The 21,310-nt window shown below is 40.0% G+C and overlaps 1 protein-coding gene across 4 annotated transcripts in view; it reads right to left on the bottom strand.

The window, feature by feature from the left end:
- Positions 1-21,310, bottom strand: part of runx1t1 (RUNX1 partner transcriptional co-repressor 1) — a 61,072-nt gene that overhangs the window by 4,122 nt on the left and 35,640 nt on the right. The window contains exons 2-10 of one of the 4 annotated variants that reach the window (XM_030741570.1): positions 21,084-21,221; positions 19,307-19,548; positions 14,691-14,780; positions 10,329-10,510; positions 6,214-6,476; positions 5,447-5,544; positions 4,756-4,951; positions 4,106-4,174; positions 702-934 (exon numbers count right to left, since the gene is read on the bottom strand). In XM_030741570.1, coding sequence (XP_030597430.1) covers positions 702-934; positions 4,106-4,174; positions 4,756-4,951; positions 5,447-5,544; positions 6,214-6,476; positions 10,329-10,510; positions 14,691-14,780; positions 19,307-19,548; positions 21,084-21,221 — 1,511 coding nt within the window. The remainder of the gene's footprint in view (positions 1-701; positions 935-4,105; positions 4,175-4,755; positions 4,952-5,446; positions 5,545-6,213; positions 6,477-10,328; positions 10,511-14,690; positions 14,781-19,306; positions 19,549-21,083; positions 21,222-21,310) is intronic. The other 3 variants (XM_030741572.1, XM_030741571.1, XM_030741573.1) reach the window with 3 other exon arrangements.

The following is a 21,310-nucleotide window of genomic DNA, read 5'->3' as shown; positions in this document are numbered from 1 at the left end:
GGTACTAGCAAATACAATGTGAAAATTAGCAGCAGAAAGTGGTGCACCACACAGGATATCATGAAGCAAACCTCTGCTTCTATGCTTGGCACTTAAGCCTGACACAAACCACAGACAGATAAAAAAAAAAAAAAAAAAAAGAAGAAAATCTCAGATTACTCTTAGGGCCACTTATATATCTTGGAAACCGCAAGGAGAGCATGTCAGGGCGCCTGCATAGCCAGAGGAAACAGGAGAACAAAGTTATAAACAGCCTCTGAAAGTTCTCCTCTGGGGCACTTCTCTATTATGAACATCGCTCCTACAATTAATGTCAGACGAGAGGCAGAGTTCCCTCTCAGTTAAATGATTAAACTTTAAGGTCTCTAATGGTGATTACCAAATGAGAGCTACTTTACTTATTTCCTCTCAGCACAAATGGTAACACCCTTCCCAGCATTGTAAAGTAGCTACTCGAGGGTAATAGGTGCTTCATTATCCTTGTTTTACTTTGCTTTGCTCTTGCATATGCACTACCTAACACAAAAGTGGTGGATAATCAGAATTATTTTCCTCAAAGATAATGTACAACTACAATATTTTACTAAAAACGTGAATCAAAAAAAAAAGGAAAAAAAAGATGCTATGTCACAACTAACCAATGACAGTGACACTCGTGATGATGTGTTTGAAAGCCTGAGAATGTGTGCATTTGCTTCTACCTCGCTGGAGTCCTCCTGTTGGTTGATTATGGAGAGCGCCTCTTCAGCTGCCTGGCGCTTGGCTTCGGCTACTGTTCGCTCCATCTTGGCCCGCTCACTGCTGATCATTTCGTGAGCTTTACGCTCAGCCTCTGACACGGCTTTCTGCAGCTCTGACATGGCCTGCCGCTTCACCTCATTTACAGCCTCTTCTGGAAAGAGTGTGGAGACAGAGGAAGTCAAGCCTCCCGCACCTGCAATGTAGCGCGTGCATTTTCACTGGACTTTATTTTCAATATGAGCACACCATCCCTTTAGTATTTAAAAAAGAATAACATATTATTTGCTGCTGATTCAGAATCCGTTATCTTAATATCATTCTGCCATTCTAAACACAATAACAAGACTTTAATATATCCAGGAATCTTTTTATGCTTGTGTGTGTGTCTCTGTCAGGTTTCTGCTTTTCTCTACAATAATTCATCCAGTCTACTTCAGGAAAGAGCAGTGCTGAGTGTGAAGCTGAGTGGCTCTCATATTCTGGCTAGAAGCTTTTTTTCTGTTATACTTTCAGTCAGACACTCAGCTTCTGAGGCAGCAAGATAGGCAACTGCTAGAGACCCATAAGGGCTGACTCCATAGCAATATCTTAAAATGTGGCAACAGCAGAGATTGCAACTCAATCCCACTTGAACAACCAATGGAAATCTGCAAAAACATCTCAGTAGAAAACCTCTCTTGTGCCCTCTTCTAGCTACAGCACATTCACTGAGCTGCTGGCTGAGCTGTGTGTTTAAGTCTGAAGCACATGCTAAACTCAGCTGTACACAAATGTTTTTACCACTCGGCTCTCCTGCCATCTATATTTATTTATTGGCATATCAAACCAAGCAACAAATAAAAAAAATGCTCCTGCTACACATGAATTAAATTACTCCGTCAGTCTAAACATGCATGTTTTGAATGGACGCTGCACAAAAATGGCATCTAAACTTGCACCACTGATTTCATCTGCTATAAGATATGTCTAGAAGACATAAATTATAAAATAAAATCTGAAATACTTTATTGTTCTGAATTATTTCACGTTTTTATTTCAAGGTCAACTTTCAGCTTAAAATATTTAATATTGATATTTTATATTTTATTTAATATCTGGCAAGATTTAAGTATAAATCAAATCTAAATGCTGTAGATTTAGAGCAACGTAATGAGTGCTCGTCATTCGATTTAATTAAACTGTTCTGACTTAGTTAATGTATTCATGAATTCCTTTTTACAGAACCAGTCAATTTTGTGCATCTAATTATAATTTTATATCATCAGTTGTGGCATATTTAGATCCTCTGATGGGGTCAGTGTGTGACGTATCTATCTATCTATCTATCTATCTATCTATCTATCTATCTATCTATCTATCTATCTATCTATCTATCTATCTATCTATCTATCTATCTATCTTTCTATCTTTCTATCTATCTATCTATCTATCTATCTATCTATCTATCTATCTATCTATCTATCTATCTATCTATCTATCTATCTATCTTTCTATCTATCTATCTATCTATCTATCTATCTATCTATCTATCTATCTTTCTATCTTTCTATCTATCTATCTATCTATCTATCTATCTATCTATCTATCTATCTATCTATCTATCTATCTATCTATCTATCTTCTATCTATCTATCTATCTATCTATCTATCTATCTATCTATCTATCTATCTATCTATCTATCTATCTATCTATCTATCTATCTATCTATCTATCTATCTATCTATCTATCTATCTATCTATCTATCTATCTATCTATCTATCTATCTATCTATCTATCTATATATATATCTATCAATCAAATTCCAGGTAATCATTCACAAAATGTGCTTTTCAGCTGGAGCAATATGTTATTTTATCCTTGTTTTGAGGAATGAATAACCTTCTGCGTGGGTGTTAAGCGGTGGAATTCCTACAGCACGTCAAAGCAAAAGGAGGGCTTTTTGTTTGCTCCCATCAAGCCTGTAACTTGACTAATTGTGTATGCAAATCAGGCAATTTATATTTAAATTATGCATTTCCATTGTGATCCCAGAGGCCCATGTGGTGAGGGGAAGTGGGAAACCGGTAGGACACCGTGCAAGGTGCTTGAATATTTATCACCAACTGTAAACATTTTGCCCATTTCAAACAGATGTATTCACCGCTGCACTCCATTGTGTTAAAAATCCTATTTTGCAATCCTCCCTGGGTCACATTTAAATCAGTCTCTCCTAAGCCAGAATATGAACGACTGAAGTGAAATGGATAACGGAAAATACTGAGGATAAGGCAGCTAGAGTGAAAAGTAAGAGGCCCCTTTTATTCCACAGACAAAAGATAAAATACAGCTTTATGTCTGACAAATATGCTTCACTTTCTTAGTACATATTACCCTTGTATTACAAATATATAATCTGTTTTCAATATCAGACTTACTGCATGCTTTTATAAAGACAGAAACATTTTCTCTCCGCTATGATTGAGCTGAATTTTTAAACCAGTTTGCTTTTGTCTTTAACCTACTGTGCTGCCTGAAGTCATGGAAATTGCCCTGGTGCCTTGTGATATATGCCTTCTGCATGGAATTGTGATTACACACCAAATGCCTTAGATGGAAGATCGATCAAAGCTGGTGAGGGAAAAGAGAGTACTGGAGAGGAGGCAGAGTCCCGATGGTGATACTCAATTCAATTTAAATGCATATTACTTGTTCTGAGTATCTCACACATCATGCTTGGTCAAGCAAGGGGACAATTTCTTTTCTCCAGGGGGTTTAAAAGGCAGATATACTGTATCACTCTGGGTGAATACAAAGTGGAATCCTCAAACATTGAACCCTCAGTTTTTCCAGAATGCTGTTTGTGTATGCTAAAAAAAAAAAAAAAATTAATGGCAAATGCTAATTTTAGCCAAGTCATTAAAACATTAACACAGTTTCCATACTGGTTCTGAACTCTGCACATTTCCTTCTACAATTTTGTTTTGCTACTTTTAACAGGAGCCCACTGGGTATGCTGTAAAAGCTACTCAAGTCCTTTATTTGACTGCTGCAATAAAATTATTGTAAAGCCTGACATCATATTTGGAGTGTGCAGTGTGTAGTGATGAAACTTCCTACAGAATCAGATATAGATGAACAGCCTGACTCTAACACAAATCTAGCAGGGTTTGAGGTTGCGGACAGTAGACTACATTGGGATGAAAAGGGGCAAAAGGGGGTTAAAGGAGCATCTCTCATCCATATCTAAACATGAGTTATCTGGGTGAAAAACATAGCCTTGATTTCCACAAAGCATAAAGTCTTACAAACTGCAGAAAGATTAATAGAAATTGAGAGGAAGTGTGTTTGTGTATGATGATCAGAGGCACGGAAGTGCTGCTCACCAGCTTTTTTCCAGATCTCTTCAGGGACATAGCCAGACACAGGTCGGTGCAGTAGCTCCCTGTGAATTTCTGGGAAGACACAAACATGCAGACATGGTAAACAGTGATCCACCAGTATTTTGCGTGGCGTAGTACAAAAGACTGTGGAACAAATCAGAAACGTCTAACTTGTTGTTTTTTTCTGATTCTTGTTCCAAAGGACTGAGAAATACGTTTTTGAGACTGATGCAATGAAATAGAGAGATGAAAAATGTCTTAGGTTTTATGGTGAGGGAAAATAGGTACATCTGACTGCCATCCATAAGCCAGTGCACCTATATACAACCTAAAAATAGGGGACCTAGAATTGAACCCTGGGGAACTCCACACTCAATAATAACATCACATACAGCAAAGATGTTAGCACTAATAATAATTAATTTTGGACCTTTCAGATTTGAGCTTCTTTAATAGTGGTTTTAAAAAACTTCAGACTTAAAAGACCTAAAAGGACTGTAAAGTGCTATTTTTAATATAAATACCCTTAAAGAATAATTAAAGATCTGTTGTTTTAAAAGATGAAAAACAGACTTAACACTGTCAAACATGGAGATATTAATTTATTTGACACCAGGATTTAAAATATGTCTAGCATGTAAGTGAACCCCTACCTGGTGTTGCGTTTTCTTGTGCTGCAGGGCTCTGTTGTCTCGACTGCCCACTAACGGCACCTTTCTTCAGTTCTTCTGCATCACTGTATCGTCGGATCCAATAGTTCAGCTCCTCACGGTCAGCCTCCTGGCACCGCCGCAGTACTGTCAGCGAGCGCCTTGTTTTTTCCACCATGTCCATGATACAGTTCAGCAGCTGGAGGTGACAGGGAGCAGACACAGCGCTGAGTTTACACATAGACAGGATGAATGGGCTGATTTGAATTCAAAGACGGTGTTGTCGTCAAGGGTAGGGTTATAAATGAAAACTTTCATCGCATCTGTCATGTTATCATGTATAAAGTATTAATTCCTCCATAGGGGAGTGTGTAGGTCAATAGGTTGTGGGTTCACATTATGTTGAATAAATCTTAAATGCATACCAACAACAGTCAGGTTAAATGGTACCACAAATGTAACACTTGTTCTTGTTTGAACTTGCAGGAAGGCATTATAATCACTGGATAAACAACTCTAGTGTTTTTACTGTATTCATGTGGAATTGCAGTAAAACTATTTTACATGCAAAGCATGCACATGCATGTCTGCATTTTATTTTTATATTTGTTTTAAATAACAGTGTAATATTAAATCATACTTAGATAACTTGCAGAGACAGAACTATAGAATATAGTAATAAAATTGTTATTACTTTTCTTACATGGTCAAGGTGCTTCCACTCCTCAGCCCATTCTCTGTCTGTCAGTCTGTGGTCAATCACTTCCTCCTGCCTGGTCCCTGCATGCATACCTGCAAGAAAGACACAGACAAATAGATGGCCAGATAAACAAACAGCAACTCAGCATGACACAATCAATTACTCCATCAATCCCTTGCTCCTCTTTTTCATTTGGTTTCTGCTTGGCACTCATTCTACATTCATTTCTTTGTTTCCACACTCCCCCTTTTCTCTGCTGTCTTCATATCTCTCTCCCACCCTGAGGGCAGGACTCAAATGACTGAACTTCTACTCCAGTAAACACCCATCACAAGGTGAGACATGGTAAATGTCTCTCCTATTTTTAAAATAGAGTCTAAGTTATTATTACAGCTTCATCAAAGCTAGCTCTATGCAAAAAAAAAAAAAAAAGTATCTAATATGATGACACGTCTAAATCTGTGGAGTGATAATTTATCTCAAATAACTTCTCTTAAACACTGGGCTGCAGTGGCTTCAGCTTTGTTTTTGTTTTACTGTCTGACGCACTATCAGTCATTCAGCTGTACCATCATGCATCTGCTAAACTTATTATTGTAATAGTTATTCATCTCAGCGTATATAAAGAAATGAGAAACCAGAGAAAGTATGCAAACTGATGTAACTGTTTACAACTGAATAAGCTCTTCTTTTTTTTCTTCTCTTCTTTCTTGTGTTTCACTATACGCTCATGTAAACTCATGTACCCACAATATCCTCACCGATTGGCCTTGCTCTCTCCCGAATCTCCCGATGATTAGAAGCTGGGTGCCTGTAGGTGTCACGGTAGTGATGGGCGATGGCCATGTCATCTAGCCTGTAGTGTTGTGGAGGAAGGGGGCCTGGGTGAGGCAGACCGTTGGGTTGGTAGGAGAGTCCGTTGGATGGGCTGAAACGCTGGGCAGGGCTTATGGTACAGGGCCGTTTGCTGGGGTGAACATCTGGATGCAGAGCACCATCTCGTTCAAAGCCGTTCTCTTTGGTTCTGAGTGGAGACACAGGTGAGCTTTTACTGAGGTTATCATTGTTTAGACTCTTTCAAACAGAGATGGGGGTAATTTCTTTTTTAATAAGATTCAATTTAATTCAATTTTATTTATATAGCGCCAACTCACAACAAACAGTTGCCTCAAGGTGCTTTATATTGTAAAGTAAAGACCCTACAATAGTTACAGAAAATCCAACAATCAAAGTGACTACCTATTAGCAAGGACTTGGTGACAGTGGGAAGAAAAAACTTCCTTTTAACAGGAAGAAACCCCCAGCAGAACCAGGCTCAGGGAGGGGCAGTCATCTGCTGTGACCGCTTGAGGGTGAGGGGAGAGAGACAGGACACAAGTCAAGGTGTGGAAGAGAGCCAGAGATTAATAATAACTAATGATTAAATGTAGAGTGGTGTATAAACAGAGTGAAAAGAGGCACTTTTCTTCAGTTCTTCTGCATCACTTATAGCAAAAAAGATAATCTGTTTTTTTTTTAAAGTAGCTGATGATTACTTCCCTTTACTGGCAAAATTTTTCACTTGTTTTCAGGATCTGACGGCAGAATATGAGTCCAAAACTGGCATAAATCTTTGCTGTTATTACCAGGCTTCAACATTTTCTTGCTACAGTGACAGCACTGCAGATAACAAAAGGCTTCTTGAGGCGCATTGAATTGGGAGAAAAGGAAATAAAAGAGAGGAGAGCGGAGGACATAGGAACAAATCAGTGTGATATTTACATCACACCTATTTTGTAAAAATAAGTGATACAAAATGTGTTTGTTACAGTTATTTCATACAAGAGCCAAACCTGAAACATATCTGTACAACAACTGCTCTGTCCCCCCTGCGCTGCTGTAAATATTTGAGCCCAACCGCCTACCAGATAAAGCAACCCGATGAAAGGCTATTTTTCCTTTTCCTATTGGAATCTTTTCATTGAAAACATGTCTATTCACACACAAACTCTCTCTCTCTCTCTCTCTCTCTCTCTCTCTCACACACACACACACACACACACACACACACACACACACACACACACACACACACACACACACACACAAAAACATGAATTGTGTGCTCACATGCATGCATACATACTCACACAAGTAGTTTTCAAGGGATCAGGTGGATTTTTGTTAGCCTGCTTCCAAAGATTAATGTGGCCAGGTGTGTTATTGTGTGAGCATTCTCACACACGTGTGCTCTGTATGCCTTTGTCTGTGTGTTCTCACTTTTGTCACTTCACAGTTACAACTTGCCAACCTCCCCCGCTATCTGCAGTCCACCAGTTTCCTCTGTCTCTCTCTCTCTCTCTTCTTTCCCATCTCTCTCTCCGATGAACAGATTGAACTTCTTAATGAGCTGTTTTTATGGGCTCCTAATGCTCATCCACAGCTCTCCATATGCTCTTTCCTTCCATTCGTCCATCTCTCTGTCTCCCTCGACTCATCCATCCACCCCCACCCCCCCACTCTTGTCTGCCCAGCCTTGCTGCTGCAACAATATTTATATCTACAGGCACTAAAGTATAGACATGCAAACACATTTACAGTCACCTGTGCAAAGCCCCGATGTGCACAAGCTGTTAATGATGCACGCATGCTTATTTTGAATGCATAAAAATGACACACACACACACACGCGCGCGCATGTCACAATTTCAGAAATTGGGTTCAGATTTTCTTTACAAGGATGTGATTAAATAGCACCATTTAGTAACATTTACATTTCTATGACAGAGATTAACAAATAGTGAATAAGCCCACTTCATAATTTTAAACATGCTTAAATTATTTTTAAGTGGCTTTGCTGCGTTACAAAGTCAACATGCACCCTTATTCACAAAAAAGTTTAACTGTGAAACATATGCAGGACATATGAATGAGGACAGCATTTCTTTTGGAATGAGAAATGCAGAAAAATAGCATGTTGTTTATAATTATGCAGTTTGCCACTGATGGAAATAACATTTTGGAAATGCACTAAACTATAAATTATACAGGATTAACCATATGAGCTGTGCTATTATAGTATGATCATCAGTAATCCTGCACACTCAGATAATATTTAAATATTGACTTTTGTTAGAGAATTTAGAGTACACACAATATAGTATAGCTTTTTTCTCATATGCATACTAAACTGATTCCCCTGGTCTGTTTTCTGCAGGTGATGGTATTAATCAGAATGCATTGATAGTGCATTGTTGTCTGTAATTAAGGATTCTCATTCAAATTCCAATATTCTGACACAGACTCCAATAAGTGGGAATGCAGAGCAGGGGTAAGCAGAAACCAGAGGTGCTTAGCCAGCCATATTGGTGCTGGAGCCTCATCTGTATGTGTTATCAGACCATCTCCCTAGGCACACACACACACACACACACACACACACACACACACACTTTCACACAGGATACAGAAGCATGCACAAACACACACACACACACATGCATTCACACAAAGACTGTGTTTTCTCACTGAATACAGATGCCTGCTTACTTTTTTTCCCCCCCTCTTTCCGCATATTCCCTCTCACATTTACACGCACACCTTTTCTACTAAGCTCACTCCCCTATGCTCCAGACGGCCTGCAAATATGCAGGTATTACAGAAAAAGTCTGCCTATCTGAGTGTTTGGGGAAAAGAGAGGTGAGAATTATTAATATCACATTCAGCATTTTTGTCCCTCAGCAAATATAAAATGTACATTTCCGTTTCCCCTGCCTGTATTAAAAATTCTGCCCCCAGGGACTTTATTTCAAAAGACAATACATGCATTGTACTCCACAGCTGCACAACAAAACACATATGGTCACAAAATTCAGTGCAAAAAATGTTTATTGTGTATGCGTCTGTGCATGTCTGATAGATTTTGTCGAAGTCTTGTTAGCCTCTGTTATTATTCTGATTAGAGAAGTCCCTCTAGAGGGAAGACAAACTCTAGATAAATAGTCTGATCCTATGGTTTGTTCATATCGCAGCTCTTTCACCTCAAATTTGTTTTACTGGGGCAGCAAATGAGCTACATTCTTAAACATGCACTTACACACATCATTGGTTTGGATAGATTTTTTTTTTTTGTGCCAGACCAAGAGGAAGATGGGCTTTTACGGTGCTGTGTGTTTCTGGGTGGAACGTCTTGGTGCTTGTCCATTAGAGCAAGGAACATTGAGTCATTACCAAAGTCCGTGACAGCAAACAAATGTAATGATTTAGCTGGGGTGGGGAGTTCAACTGATGTTGAGAGAGGCTCACACAAACACACCGGCGCACACTTTGTACTTGCACATCCGAGCAAGCATGGAAATAAATGATAACTTTGGAATCAAAAACACACAAAGTGGAAGGATTCATACACATTCGGTGACACATCTATTCATGCTTTTCATTAAGACCCAGCTGTCTTCCTTCTTTTTTTTTCTGTGTATGTGTGCCTGGGTGTAGCCAGGTCTACTTTTCCCATCTCATGTTTTCCTCAGTTCTGGCCCATTAAGAGCAGAAGCCAGAGCTGAGCTGTCCAACGGAGCACATCATGAGGGCCCGGTGGCGCACTGGCAGACGCTTCCCATACATACATTTACACATGACACTATTGCCTTGCATTGGCTCAGCTTGTGTCTGCGGAGTAATGTAGGGGCTCGTGGGGATGCAGGCATCCTCAAAGGGATTTATGCATGAGCTCAAACAATAGAGGGTAAAAAATGTTTTATCTGTGCAGCTGGTAAATGTATAAGCTCTACGTACTGACTCCAGTTGGTCTATAACAATTCCAACCCAAATCAAAATTTATTAAATGCTTAAAATGTTTAAACAGTAAAATTTGAGAGTGGTTTTATGAGTCACCCACCTGTCTGGTGTCCTCCTTTTGCCGTTCTCATTCACATCCATCAAGAGTTCTGAGGAGTCCACTGGGGAGGTGGTGCTGGTGTCCAGGAGTAGCTGCTCATGCTGGGCCAGGTACTGAGCCGGGTTCTGCTTTGCCAGCCTGGCACAGTGCAGCAGCTCTCTCTGAAGGAGCGGCAGGTTGGCCTGCAGAAGGAAACAACACTCAGTTAGTACAGGAAATTCACACTGCAACAGGGATGACTGTTTGCTCGGTGCTTGCAAGAGATGCAAGAATATGAGCAATGTGTACCTTTCTGCCTCGCAACAAATATAAAGACTATTCAAAAATTCACCTGTTTAAATGTCCACTCTTGCTTTTTAGAGGCTTACTGTTACCCTTTGGCTGAATAATCTGTCAGGTTATGAACAGGTTACTGTTTACTAAAACTTCTTATATCTTAAACACAATTATGAAAGTTTGGAGGAGCAAAATAATGCACTAAAAGTAATAAAAGTTGCACTCATGACTTAGAGCAAAACTAAGCTCTGTTCAGGGTGTTTTATGCTGAAACAAAGTGTTTAATCAAATTAATGCTCTAGAAATAGAATACATAGAAAACACACAGTCATAACACCCAACATGTTACTAGAAAGAACACAATCACACATGAAACTTGATGTTTTATATGATTTTTATTCAAAATCCCCCCCACTTTATTATAACAAGAGAGCTGTTTCTTCCATACCATCTCACCCCTCTTTGCTCATTACTCCTGAACCACCACATCCTTCTGGGACCCAGAGTGCATTAGTGGCCATAAAGTCTCTCTGTGGCATTAAAAGTTTTTTTTTTTTTTAAAACAGAGCAGCTATTTTCAAGCTCTTTGGCATACTGTAACAAGAGGGTCCGCTTTCTTCTGTGGAGTTACGGGGCCATGCAGGTATGTGAGCATCGACTTCAAAGACATCTGATGGGGTGCATTATGAGGCAAGAAGATGAAAGTGTTGCGTCAAGCAGGCTTAGAATGAGAGTGGGGGCTATTTTGGCGAGGCACATCACAAGAGCCTTTGGAGGGGCCATCTTCGCAAGTTTTAGGTCTGTTAATCTTTGTTTTGTCCTCACAATCATAATCTCTCTCACAAGCCTCCTTTCTTCTTTTTGTTTCCTTTTCTTTTTTTTCAGTTTTGGAATCCTCCTCACAGACTTCACTCCTTCATTCTTCTGTTTCCTGCAGCTGCACACAGAAATAACACTACCTGAACTGGGCCATGTTTTGTTTAGTGGTATTAATGTTGTAATCACATGAAAATCTCTCTCTAGTAATTGGCTGCAGTAAAAGAAATGCCAGCCGCTGGCCTTCGCTTTACCTGCCCGAGTTAATGGTCCGTTAATAGTTTATGATCATAATTACCCTCTGGAAAAAAAGAGCATAAAATAAATTGCTTTGACCCTGATGAACTCATCTTATATTAATTAGAGGTCATCCTAATTGCCAGAGAGATGTGGGATACATTAACAAAAAGACTGAGTCAAGAATGCAGACCACTGAAGAGACTGGATCATTTTTCATATGATAAAGTACGGCGATTTGCTTCCGTGTAGTTACGTTAACCAACATCTGCACTTGCACAAAAAAAAAAAAAGAGGCACATTTCAAGCAATGTTCAGCAGCCACAGCTAAAATCTGCACAGCATGATTTATTGTTCAAATACTGGTTTTGTCATTTTGTCAAATGGTGCCAAAAAACAATTCAGAATATGCCACATTTAGGATATGCTGCACTTCATCAGCTTTCTGTTCTTTGTGTAATTTGCAGTTGGAAGAGAAAGGTGACTTAGTTTTTGCATGTCTATATTGCCCTGTTTCAATTATTTCCTATCGCGACTCTCTCTCACACACGCACAGCTGAATGTGTTTGTTGCCCTGACTTGCAGCGCTACAGCGCTACGCACACTCGAGTCTGACACAAGAAAAGCAAAAACAAGACAAGAGCAAACTTTAAAAAAAGCACAACTTTAAGTCGAGGGCTTAGACGCATTCTTAGCTCGTAAGGATTATGTGGCCCGGCATCTCGCCAACCCGTCACGTCACAGCCATTGTGTGGTTTATGATTGCCTACTTCCAGTAAAGAATCCCAACCAATTTGTGGTTTAGTATTAAGAGAAGGGAAAATGAGTTGAGTGAATTTGAGAGGGGGTGGGTAGTTGGTGGGATTGACTCGGTATAACATTAGCGTAATGAAAAACCCGGAGCCCTGACATGCATTGTTGCAACTGTGCTTCGACGCACCTATAAAAGCTCCCCCACACCTCCAGTTGCTCTCTGCTACCATATGGTAGCTGGCATTAAAGGCCCCGCAGTGGGAAGACACTAAAATTAGACTGGGGAGAGAGAGAGAGGGGCTGAGAAGGAGTGATGGAGAAAAAAAAAGAGAGTTGCATCTTTGATTCTGCAGCCATCCCAGTGATACAATAACCATCTGGCGAGGAGAGGAAAAGGGAAGGAGGGACTGGAGGATGGATGGATAGAGAACAGTAGATAAACAGAGAAACCAAAGGGATAAGGACAGAAGGAGAGAGAGGGAGAAAAAAATCTTTCACAAGAAATGAAAGAAAATGAAGAAAACTTAAGGACAAGGGAGTGATGTAGGAAAGAGAGGGGGAGGACACAAAGCTCCTGTTTGTATCGTTAACAGAGAGTAATGGCGGTTCTAGTGGGACCAATTTCTGCTGCCCATAACCACGCTGGCCCTTAGTGGATAACATAAACTTGTGAATGTCAGTTGACACATGCACACACCTACAAATGCAGATGTGGGCGCACAGTGTAAACGGAGAGGATACTGTGTTAAGAGATGCTGCATGTTTTGTTTTTATAAATAAGATTTACCCTTCTGTTACTCAGAATCTGTGTTATTTCTGATCATTTTTAAAAAATGATAATCTCTATAAGCTGATACCTACAGAATCTGTAAGGAATTCAAAATATTTTTGGTTCAGGAAGCTTTTTTGTTTCTATTTGTAGGGAATGTGCTTACCAAAATGCAATCTCAAAAACATCACCTATGGTCTGATGATGATTGAGCTATTTATTTGCTTTTTAAAAAAGCATTCGTACATAATGACCGAACAGGAAGTTTTGATCTGGATATCCACTGGCTACACTGGAAGCACTGAAATATTCGCCATCATCCCCCGAGATTAGTCATTAGATGACAGCGGATAAAGTTCCCAGATTTCTCGCTTACAAATAGCAGAAATTCCATAAAAGGGGAAGGAAGACTGATGCAAATAAAAAAGAAGACTGGGGGAAAAAAAGACAGAAAAGCAAACAGAGCATTTAGAAAATGAGAATGCTTATTAGGCTTTACAGAGGTGTGCAATAACAACAAACATGTGATGCATGAAATATTATGCCCATCCCTGCTCTCCATATCTCAGTATATGCTGATATTGATCTCCAATTCACCTAGACCTATTGCATGCTCTAAGCTGCTAGTGAACAGTACATCCCTCAGCATAAACCTCAGTCCCATTCGTCATCTTTGACTATCAAAACAAATCAAACCACAGCCACCACTCTCACCCCCAAACTGCTTTAGCCCTCAGAATATGCAACAAAAAGCACAGTGTGCACCAATCTGACACAAAACACACATAAATGAACATTCTCCCCTTTGTGGACACAAATAGAAATAATTCCATCTCCTTCATTTTTATCTGCCACACTGTAATAGAGATGGGAGATATGCTGTTTTGACTGAAACAAGGCTGCCCTTGACGAATGAGCTGCGGGAAGGGCACAGATGCTGCAGAGAGTGCCCTTTCCTCTGGTAATGTAGCATGCTAATGGTTGGAAATGTGGCTTAGTGGGAATGAGGAAAATAATGACAAAACCAGCAAAAGAAAAATAGGAAGATGAGGACATAAACGGATATGTTGTCCTCGGGGCTAAAACCACACTCATTCTCACTCATTCAATACATGTTCACTGCCTTTCTGTATAGAAACAAGTCCTTTCCATTCAAATACTGGACAGGAAAAATCTACTTTGAGCACAGTTGCTAGTGATAGCATTATGCACTGTTCAGTTTGGAGGAGAGACACTGAGCAAAAGAGAGGAACGGATGAGGTGAAAGTGTGGTGTTAACAGCAGAGAATATGAGTGAGGAGCAAGAAATAAACAAGTGAGGGATGGCTGAAAAACAGAACTGCAAAAGGAAGAGCGACTCACAAAAAAGAGAGAGAGAAAACAGGGAAAAGATATCGTGAACATAAGTATGCACATCTGGAATCTGTGCTGGCTAAATGGTTTCCAGATTTGGCTGATCAAACAAACGGGCAGGCAACCTTCTCTTCGTAAATGCGCACTTAAATATCTACCTTCAGAAAGGGTATGACAAAAGGTCGCAGAGGGAAGTTGGTGGCTTCTTGAAGCTTGGAGTGAAATTCTTCGATGGTTAGAGTGGAATTCTGGAGAAGAGAAAGACACAAAAAGAAAACACATGAATCCATGTGGAAGGCATTAAGTGATAATATTACTTATTGGAAGCTAAGCTATATCCTGGCCTGGACTGAGTGTTTTGGGTTTTGTAATAGGAAGCATATGGGTACACCACAGTGAAAAGAGCCACAGAAAACAAAGACACACATCTCCTCCAATCAAAGAAACAAATGCACATACAGGAGTCACATCATCCAAACATATGCTGCAAGAAGGACAAATGCATCTAATTAAAAAGACTTTTAGACATAGGCTTTTATATGAGCACTGATAGAGTTTATCATACATAAGATACTGGCTCATTTAAAAGCAGGTATCACTGTATTTATTTAATCATTTAAGTACAGTTGCTTGTGGCTTTCCACTCTATTTTCACATTACCGCATGTCTGCTTGTGAATTATAATCAGTAGAAGCTGAAACACAGTGTGGCTATTCTATCTGGAAGACATCTGTGACATGAATAATGATGGCTTAATTTATGGACTGCATTTAATAATTTATGTTAAACAAAATAATCAGGGGGTATTCACACAACCTTTCCACTGTAAATGTGTGCATGGCAAGCATGCTTTTGTGTATCAATACAGTACACAAGCCTATCACACTGGTGCCATAATGCTCCACATTTATATAACTCTCTGTGCCTTTTTTTTAACTGATCACAGACCAGAGTAACCAAAATGCAGGAGAATGTGCAAAAAAAAAAAAAAAAAAAAAAAAAATGATGTATGTGTGTGTGCACATTTATTGAGCATGTGCAAGTTTTTTTTCTGAAACAGCACAAATGTAGGGATGGTTTGAGTGTCTGAAGCAGCAGGGGGGTTGGTCAAAAAGTGGGTTACGCATTGCAGTTTGTCAACTTCGGCACCCAAATAAAGTCTAGTGTCTGAAAGCTACATCAATGTCTGACAAGACAGAGACACTATTTTTAATTTTCAATGTGAGGTATTCCCAAAATACAAAGGAAGAGATAAAAAAAAAAAGGCAAAAAGAAATAGAGAAAAGGTGTGTGTGCACATGGGAGAGGAATCTTCTATAAAAAAACAAACAAGGGGGGAAAAAAATCAAGCAAGACAGAGAACATAAAAAAACAGCAGATATTATTTTTTCCTCCCCACACTCTCAGCGTTATTTCCCAGACCTGAATTTTGTTACATTCAGTCTTACATCTGTTCGCCCAGATTGCGTAGGGGCTGTTCTTGACAGCTAGTGAAACCTCCTGAGTCTCCCTCTCTCCCTCTCCCCAGCACACAACCAGCTAATTAACGGTGTCACTCTTTTCAGTGAGGCAGGGGGAGGGACAGAGAGAGACAGTGAGCGAGAGAGAGGAAGATGGTGGTGGTGGTGGGGGGAGATAGGGATATGGTGGGGAGGTATGCAAACCAAAAAGGACACAGGAGAGGCATGTGCGTATGCAGACGGTGAGAAAAATAAACATAGTGAAGCCAAAAGGAGGTTATGCTCTATGTGGCTAATTAAAAAAATTCCTCCCTCCATCTCCTCCGCCTCCTCCTCTTTTCTGCACAACATTCAATCATTATTTCTGTATTCCCCTGCTCATTAAGCTCAAATTTTCTCAGATCACACAGACGTGTGGTGAATCTTCAGATTTGCACATGTATTTTATACCAAATCCTTTCAGTGATATATCCTCAATATAACCACGTCAGCTAAACTGGGGAACACATCTGTCTCTGCTGGATGAATGTTCTCCTTAGCTTGAAGGCTTGATGTATATTTTGTAAAAATACTAATATTGAAATTTATGGTGCGAATGTGAACTGCCAATCCAGAATTTGCAGCATTTGAAACATTCATAACTTCGGTCGTGTTATTATTTTTTCAATCTTTTCATAAATTTTTCTCAAAACGGATGAACTCAGACAAATCCTGATTTATATGTTGAACATCAAATGGTGTTTTATTCCCTCTATTTGCTGGATCTTAATTAGGGTTAGAAGTGTGATTAGCAGTAATGCTTTAATTTGAGCATCCTCTTAAAGCCACAGTGATCACTTGATTGCAATTACATCTATTCATTAGCTAAATAAATAACAGTTTTAATATGCAACTGGGTGAGTTATGTTAGGTTGTGAGACACCTGCACAGCCTTAAGTGACAACATTAGTTTGATGTTAGAATAGGAAGTCTGATCCATATCATTATCATTTCCATGTTGTTACATTTCAGTTGAAATCACTGTAGTGCCATTAAAGTCATTGTGAAACAAGTGTATAAAGATGGCAGCCTTCCAGTTTCATGCCATTGTTGTATTTGCATTGTTTGCCATGCATTGTGTTGTCCTCAAGAATGGGTTTCACTGTAGTGACTGCTGTCACTTCTGAAGGCAGAAATGTATAGAACTGTGCAAAAGTCTTGAGCTGACCCTAATTTTAAAAATATTTTCCTGTGAAAATGGGAAATAGGTGCAGAAATTGACTGAAATTTTCAAACATACATGGAAATACAGTACATAAAGCACAAACAGAGTTTGTACAATTCTAATGAGCTTGAAAGACAATATTTGGAATAAGCACCTTTATTCTTCAGCACAGCCTGAACTCTCTCAGGCAGCTTTCTTGTCATTTCTTTAAGGTGCCGTTTACACGAAGCCGTTTTCACTGGAAACGGTGTCGTTTTGATGCGTTTCAGCCTTTCGTTTACACGATGGCGTTTCAGAAACGATCCGCGTTTACACGAGGACATGTGAAACGATGAAAACGATGTAGTTCCCATGCCAGGCCACAAGTTGGCGTTGGTTTTCTCTTTGCAGTTTGTTTACGCAAGACGCGCATGCGTGGAGTGACACAGTAGGTAGTGCGGCAAATTGTTCATTACTTACAAAACGGCCAATGTGAGAGGTTTTGTGTGGACAGATGATGAGGTTGGATCGCTGCTGCACACAACGCTGAATTACAAAACGGTAAAAACACAGGAAAAGCATAAGAAGCACTCGTGAATCCGCGAGTACTGTTTATCAGCTTGTGCGTGCGCGAAAAACTGGCCGTCGCAACCATAGTGCGCATGTGCGAGTCGAGCGTTTTCAAATCACCCCGGTTTCAAGTGTTTACACGAAAACGCAAGCCGGTGCGTTTCTGAAACGCTCCACTCTGGACCCCGTTTCTGAAACACATCGTTTTCACTCTGTTGTCGTGTAAACAGAAGGGCGAAACGCATCAAAACGACACCGTTGTCGTGTAAACAGAAGGCCGAAACGCATCAAAACGACACCGTTTCAAAATGAAAACGGTCTCGTGTAAACGGCACCTTTAAGTAGTCTTTAGGAATAGTTTTCCAGGCCTCTTGAAGGACATTCAAAGCTTTTCTTTGGATGTTGGCTGCTTTTTGTTTTGTTCTATCAAGATGATCCCACAGTTTCAGTAATGTTGAGGTCCAGGCTCTGGGGCTTTTACTGCATTGGCAGTGTGTTTGGGATCATCATCATTCTGAAAGACGAAGTCGTTGCCAATCAGACTCTTTCCAGATGGTGGATCAAAAATCTGATGGTATTTTTCTGTGTTTATAATTCCATCACTTTCGACAAGATCTTCAACACCACCGGCTGAAATGCAGCTCCAAACTATGACAGAGCCTCCACCCTGTTTAACAGATAGCTGTAGACATTCATTGTTGTACCTCTCTCCTGATCTCCTCTGTACATATTGTTGATGATTTTAACCAAAATTTTCAAATTTGGATTAATCACTCTATCAGACCTGTCGCCATTGATTTTCAGTTTGGTTCTTGTGTAATTTGGCATACCCCAGCCTTTTCTCCCCGTTTCCCTTCATTAAGAATGGCTTCTTGACATCTACCCTTCCATTCAAATCAGATGCATCTCTCAGGTCCTGTGCCAGGTGTTTGCTGTTTTTTTTTGCTGTTTATAAAGGACTTCCAGATTCTGTTCATCAGGTGTTTTAGGTGTGCCACTTGTCCAGGTTCCTCAAAAATTGAGATACTGAGATATGCCAAGTTTTTAGGTAATAGGTCTTTGGGAATCACTTTTTTGATGAAAAACTACTATTTTATACTCGTCAAACTGTGTTATCTTTGGTATTTTTTTATAGTTTCAGTTAAAGAAATGGGAACAAATTATGGGTTTTGCAACATGCTGCTAGAAACAGAAGTTAAACAGAGTTTAACAGAAGTTAAAGTTATTTATATGTAGACACAACACTGGCTAATCCCATTAGGTGCCTTTTTTATGCTTGAATGACTCATAGGTCAGGTAGAAGACTGAAAATGAGTGAAAAAGCAGCCAATGTTCAAACCCTGAAAGACCTTCAGAAAGCCTGGAGAACCGTTGTTCAAAAAAAAAATCTGGCTCCCTGGAAGAAAATATAGAAAATGAGGGCAGCTCAAGATTTTTGCACTTACTCTATTTACACATATATGTAAAAACAAGTGAAAATTTGCCCTTTTTTTTTTTTTATCAGCAACAACTTCTGTTACTTGAGAAATTTTTGAAGTTCACACACACCGTAGCTACTTACCACTAATCCCAGTACTAATGTGCGGACTCTTTCGCCAATTTCCGGTGAGATGTCGTTTCCAAACTGCTGTAGAGTTGTGAGAAAACGCTTGAGCTTGCTGAGCTGTCGGGCACCACAGGCTGGTGGCAGCTGCTGGTTGGCCAGAGAAGATGAGGAAGATGAGCTTGGACCATTGCTGTAACCATTTGGAGGAGATGGAGCGCCGTTGAGCGCTGTTGGGGAGTGGCTACTGCCATTGGTTACTGTGTGAGATAAGGACATTAAGAATAATGTTAGCAGAAAGGAAAGCAAAGCATTTTCTAAATACATTAAAAAAAATATTTCTAATTATTTTGGCAAATTTTACTTTTGTGAAAATCACATTTCTGTAAAAGTCTCACTGCTTTTCATCTTATTACATACAAATCACCCCCAAAAAAAGAAGAAAAAAAAAAACACAAATGGAGGAAACAACAGCTTCATGGAGACCAGTGATTTCAAATGATGTGCATTCCCCTAAAATCATCCACAATCGTCCACATTTGTTTCCAATTAGTGCGCCTCCTTTGAACCTTCACGGCACCCTCCCACAAAAAGCATATTTCTGTATTTGGAGACATGTTGCCTCTCTCTACCTCCTTCTCCCTTTCTATTCTTCCCTATGCTCTAAACATGCAGGGACAGCGAGCACCCCCCACCCCCCGTGCGTGCGCTTCATAGCACAGAAACTATATGTGTCTGTGTGTGTATGTTGGGGGAGTTGCTGTACAAAGAGATACAAGGCAGCATAAAGCTCTCTCTCTAATGAGATTAGGTTGTGACTAGCGATCCCTCACTCCCCCTCTGGCCGCCGTCCAAACCCGCCACTGTAAAGAGAGGAGAGAGACGAGATGCTCAAACTGCATCTGGTAACAATTACGGCGGATGGAAATCAAAGCATACTGCTTTGTTAAAACCTTTGGCATGTGTAATGAGAGAGTTGGGCCTTTCCTCCCTCATTGCACGGAAGCCCCAAAGTTAATTGTAGTGTGAGTGTTTGCAGCAGAGAGAGAGAGAGAGAGAGAAACAGACAGACAGATGCAAAGGGAGAGAAAGTAAATAATATAAATGAAAAAAAAGGGAGTATGTGATTAAAAATGAACAAAATAATTCAGCTGTTGCAGAGTACCAGCAGTACCAACACAGACTTGAGTGCTCGGAGCACACAGGGCCTCTGATTCTTTGATTCTAGTGCTCTTCATACAAGTGGTTAAGTACGCTCTTCTGAGTGAATACTGGGGTGTAATTTGCTCATCACAAGCTATGTGCACGTCATGGCTCAGCTCCAGCAGTTTGTAAGCATGGGTGTTAATGAACTTGTTGGGGAAGTTGTTGGGAATGATTTGGAAAGGCTCAATAAAACTTGATAAGAAGGTCTTGTGATGCTGACATCCCACCCTTCCAGGTTTTTTTTTTTTTTTTTGGTTTCATTGGAGGTATGCTGGGAATGTCTTATAATGTGTGAGCTCGTGCATATCTGCTGTTAACTATCATTTTTATATAGGGCAATTTTTATGTTAGAATCATGCTGCCTTCCTTCCTGTTTATCTGGAGGCTATCTGTGTGCTACCAATAATAGCAAAACTACTCACTTTATTTCATTCACTTTATAACACTGGAAAATTGATGCAAGGTAAAGGTCTGCAATGAAAATAAGTTTTCTTATGTTCCTGGATGTCTCCATCAGCAGTAAACACTTAGGAGACAAAAACAGCTCTTAAAATGTCCAGGCATTGTGCGCGTCCCTTTGTTTACTTACATGTGGTGGGTGTGTAGGAGCTGTTACGGGGTGCTCCTTGTGTACTGGGTGGGGGTGGCATGGTAGGGGGGGTCAACCTGGACTGTGTCTTGACGTCCGCAGGTGAGTCGGGCATGGTGGAGCGCTTCCCAGTGCGATCTGAGCAAAGACAAAGAAGACATGTAACATAGTTACTCTTATGGAACATAGTTATGAATAAATGAGAAACACTACAACTGTATAGAACT

Source organism: Archocentrus centrarchus, chromosome 11 (assembly GCF_007364275.1).
Source record: "Archocentrus centrarchus isolate MPI-CPG fArcCen1 chromosome 11, fArcCen1, whole genome shotgun sequence".
Lineage (NCBI taxonomy): Eukaryota > Metazoa > Chordata > Actinopteri > Cichliformes > Cichlidae > Archocentrus > Archocentrus centrarchus.
This window is presented reverse-complemented; position numbering and strand designations above follow the sequence as displayed.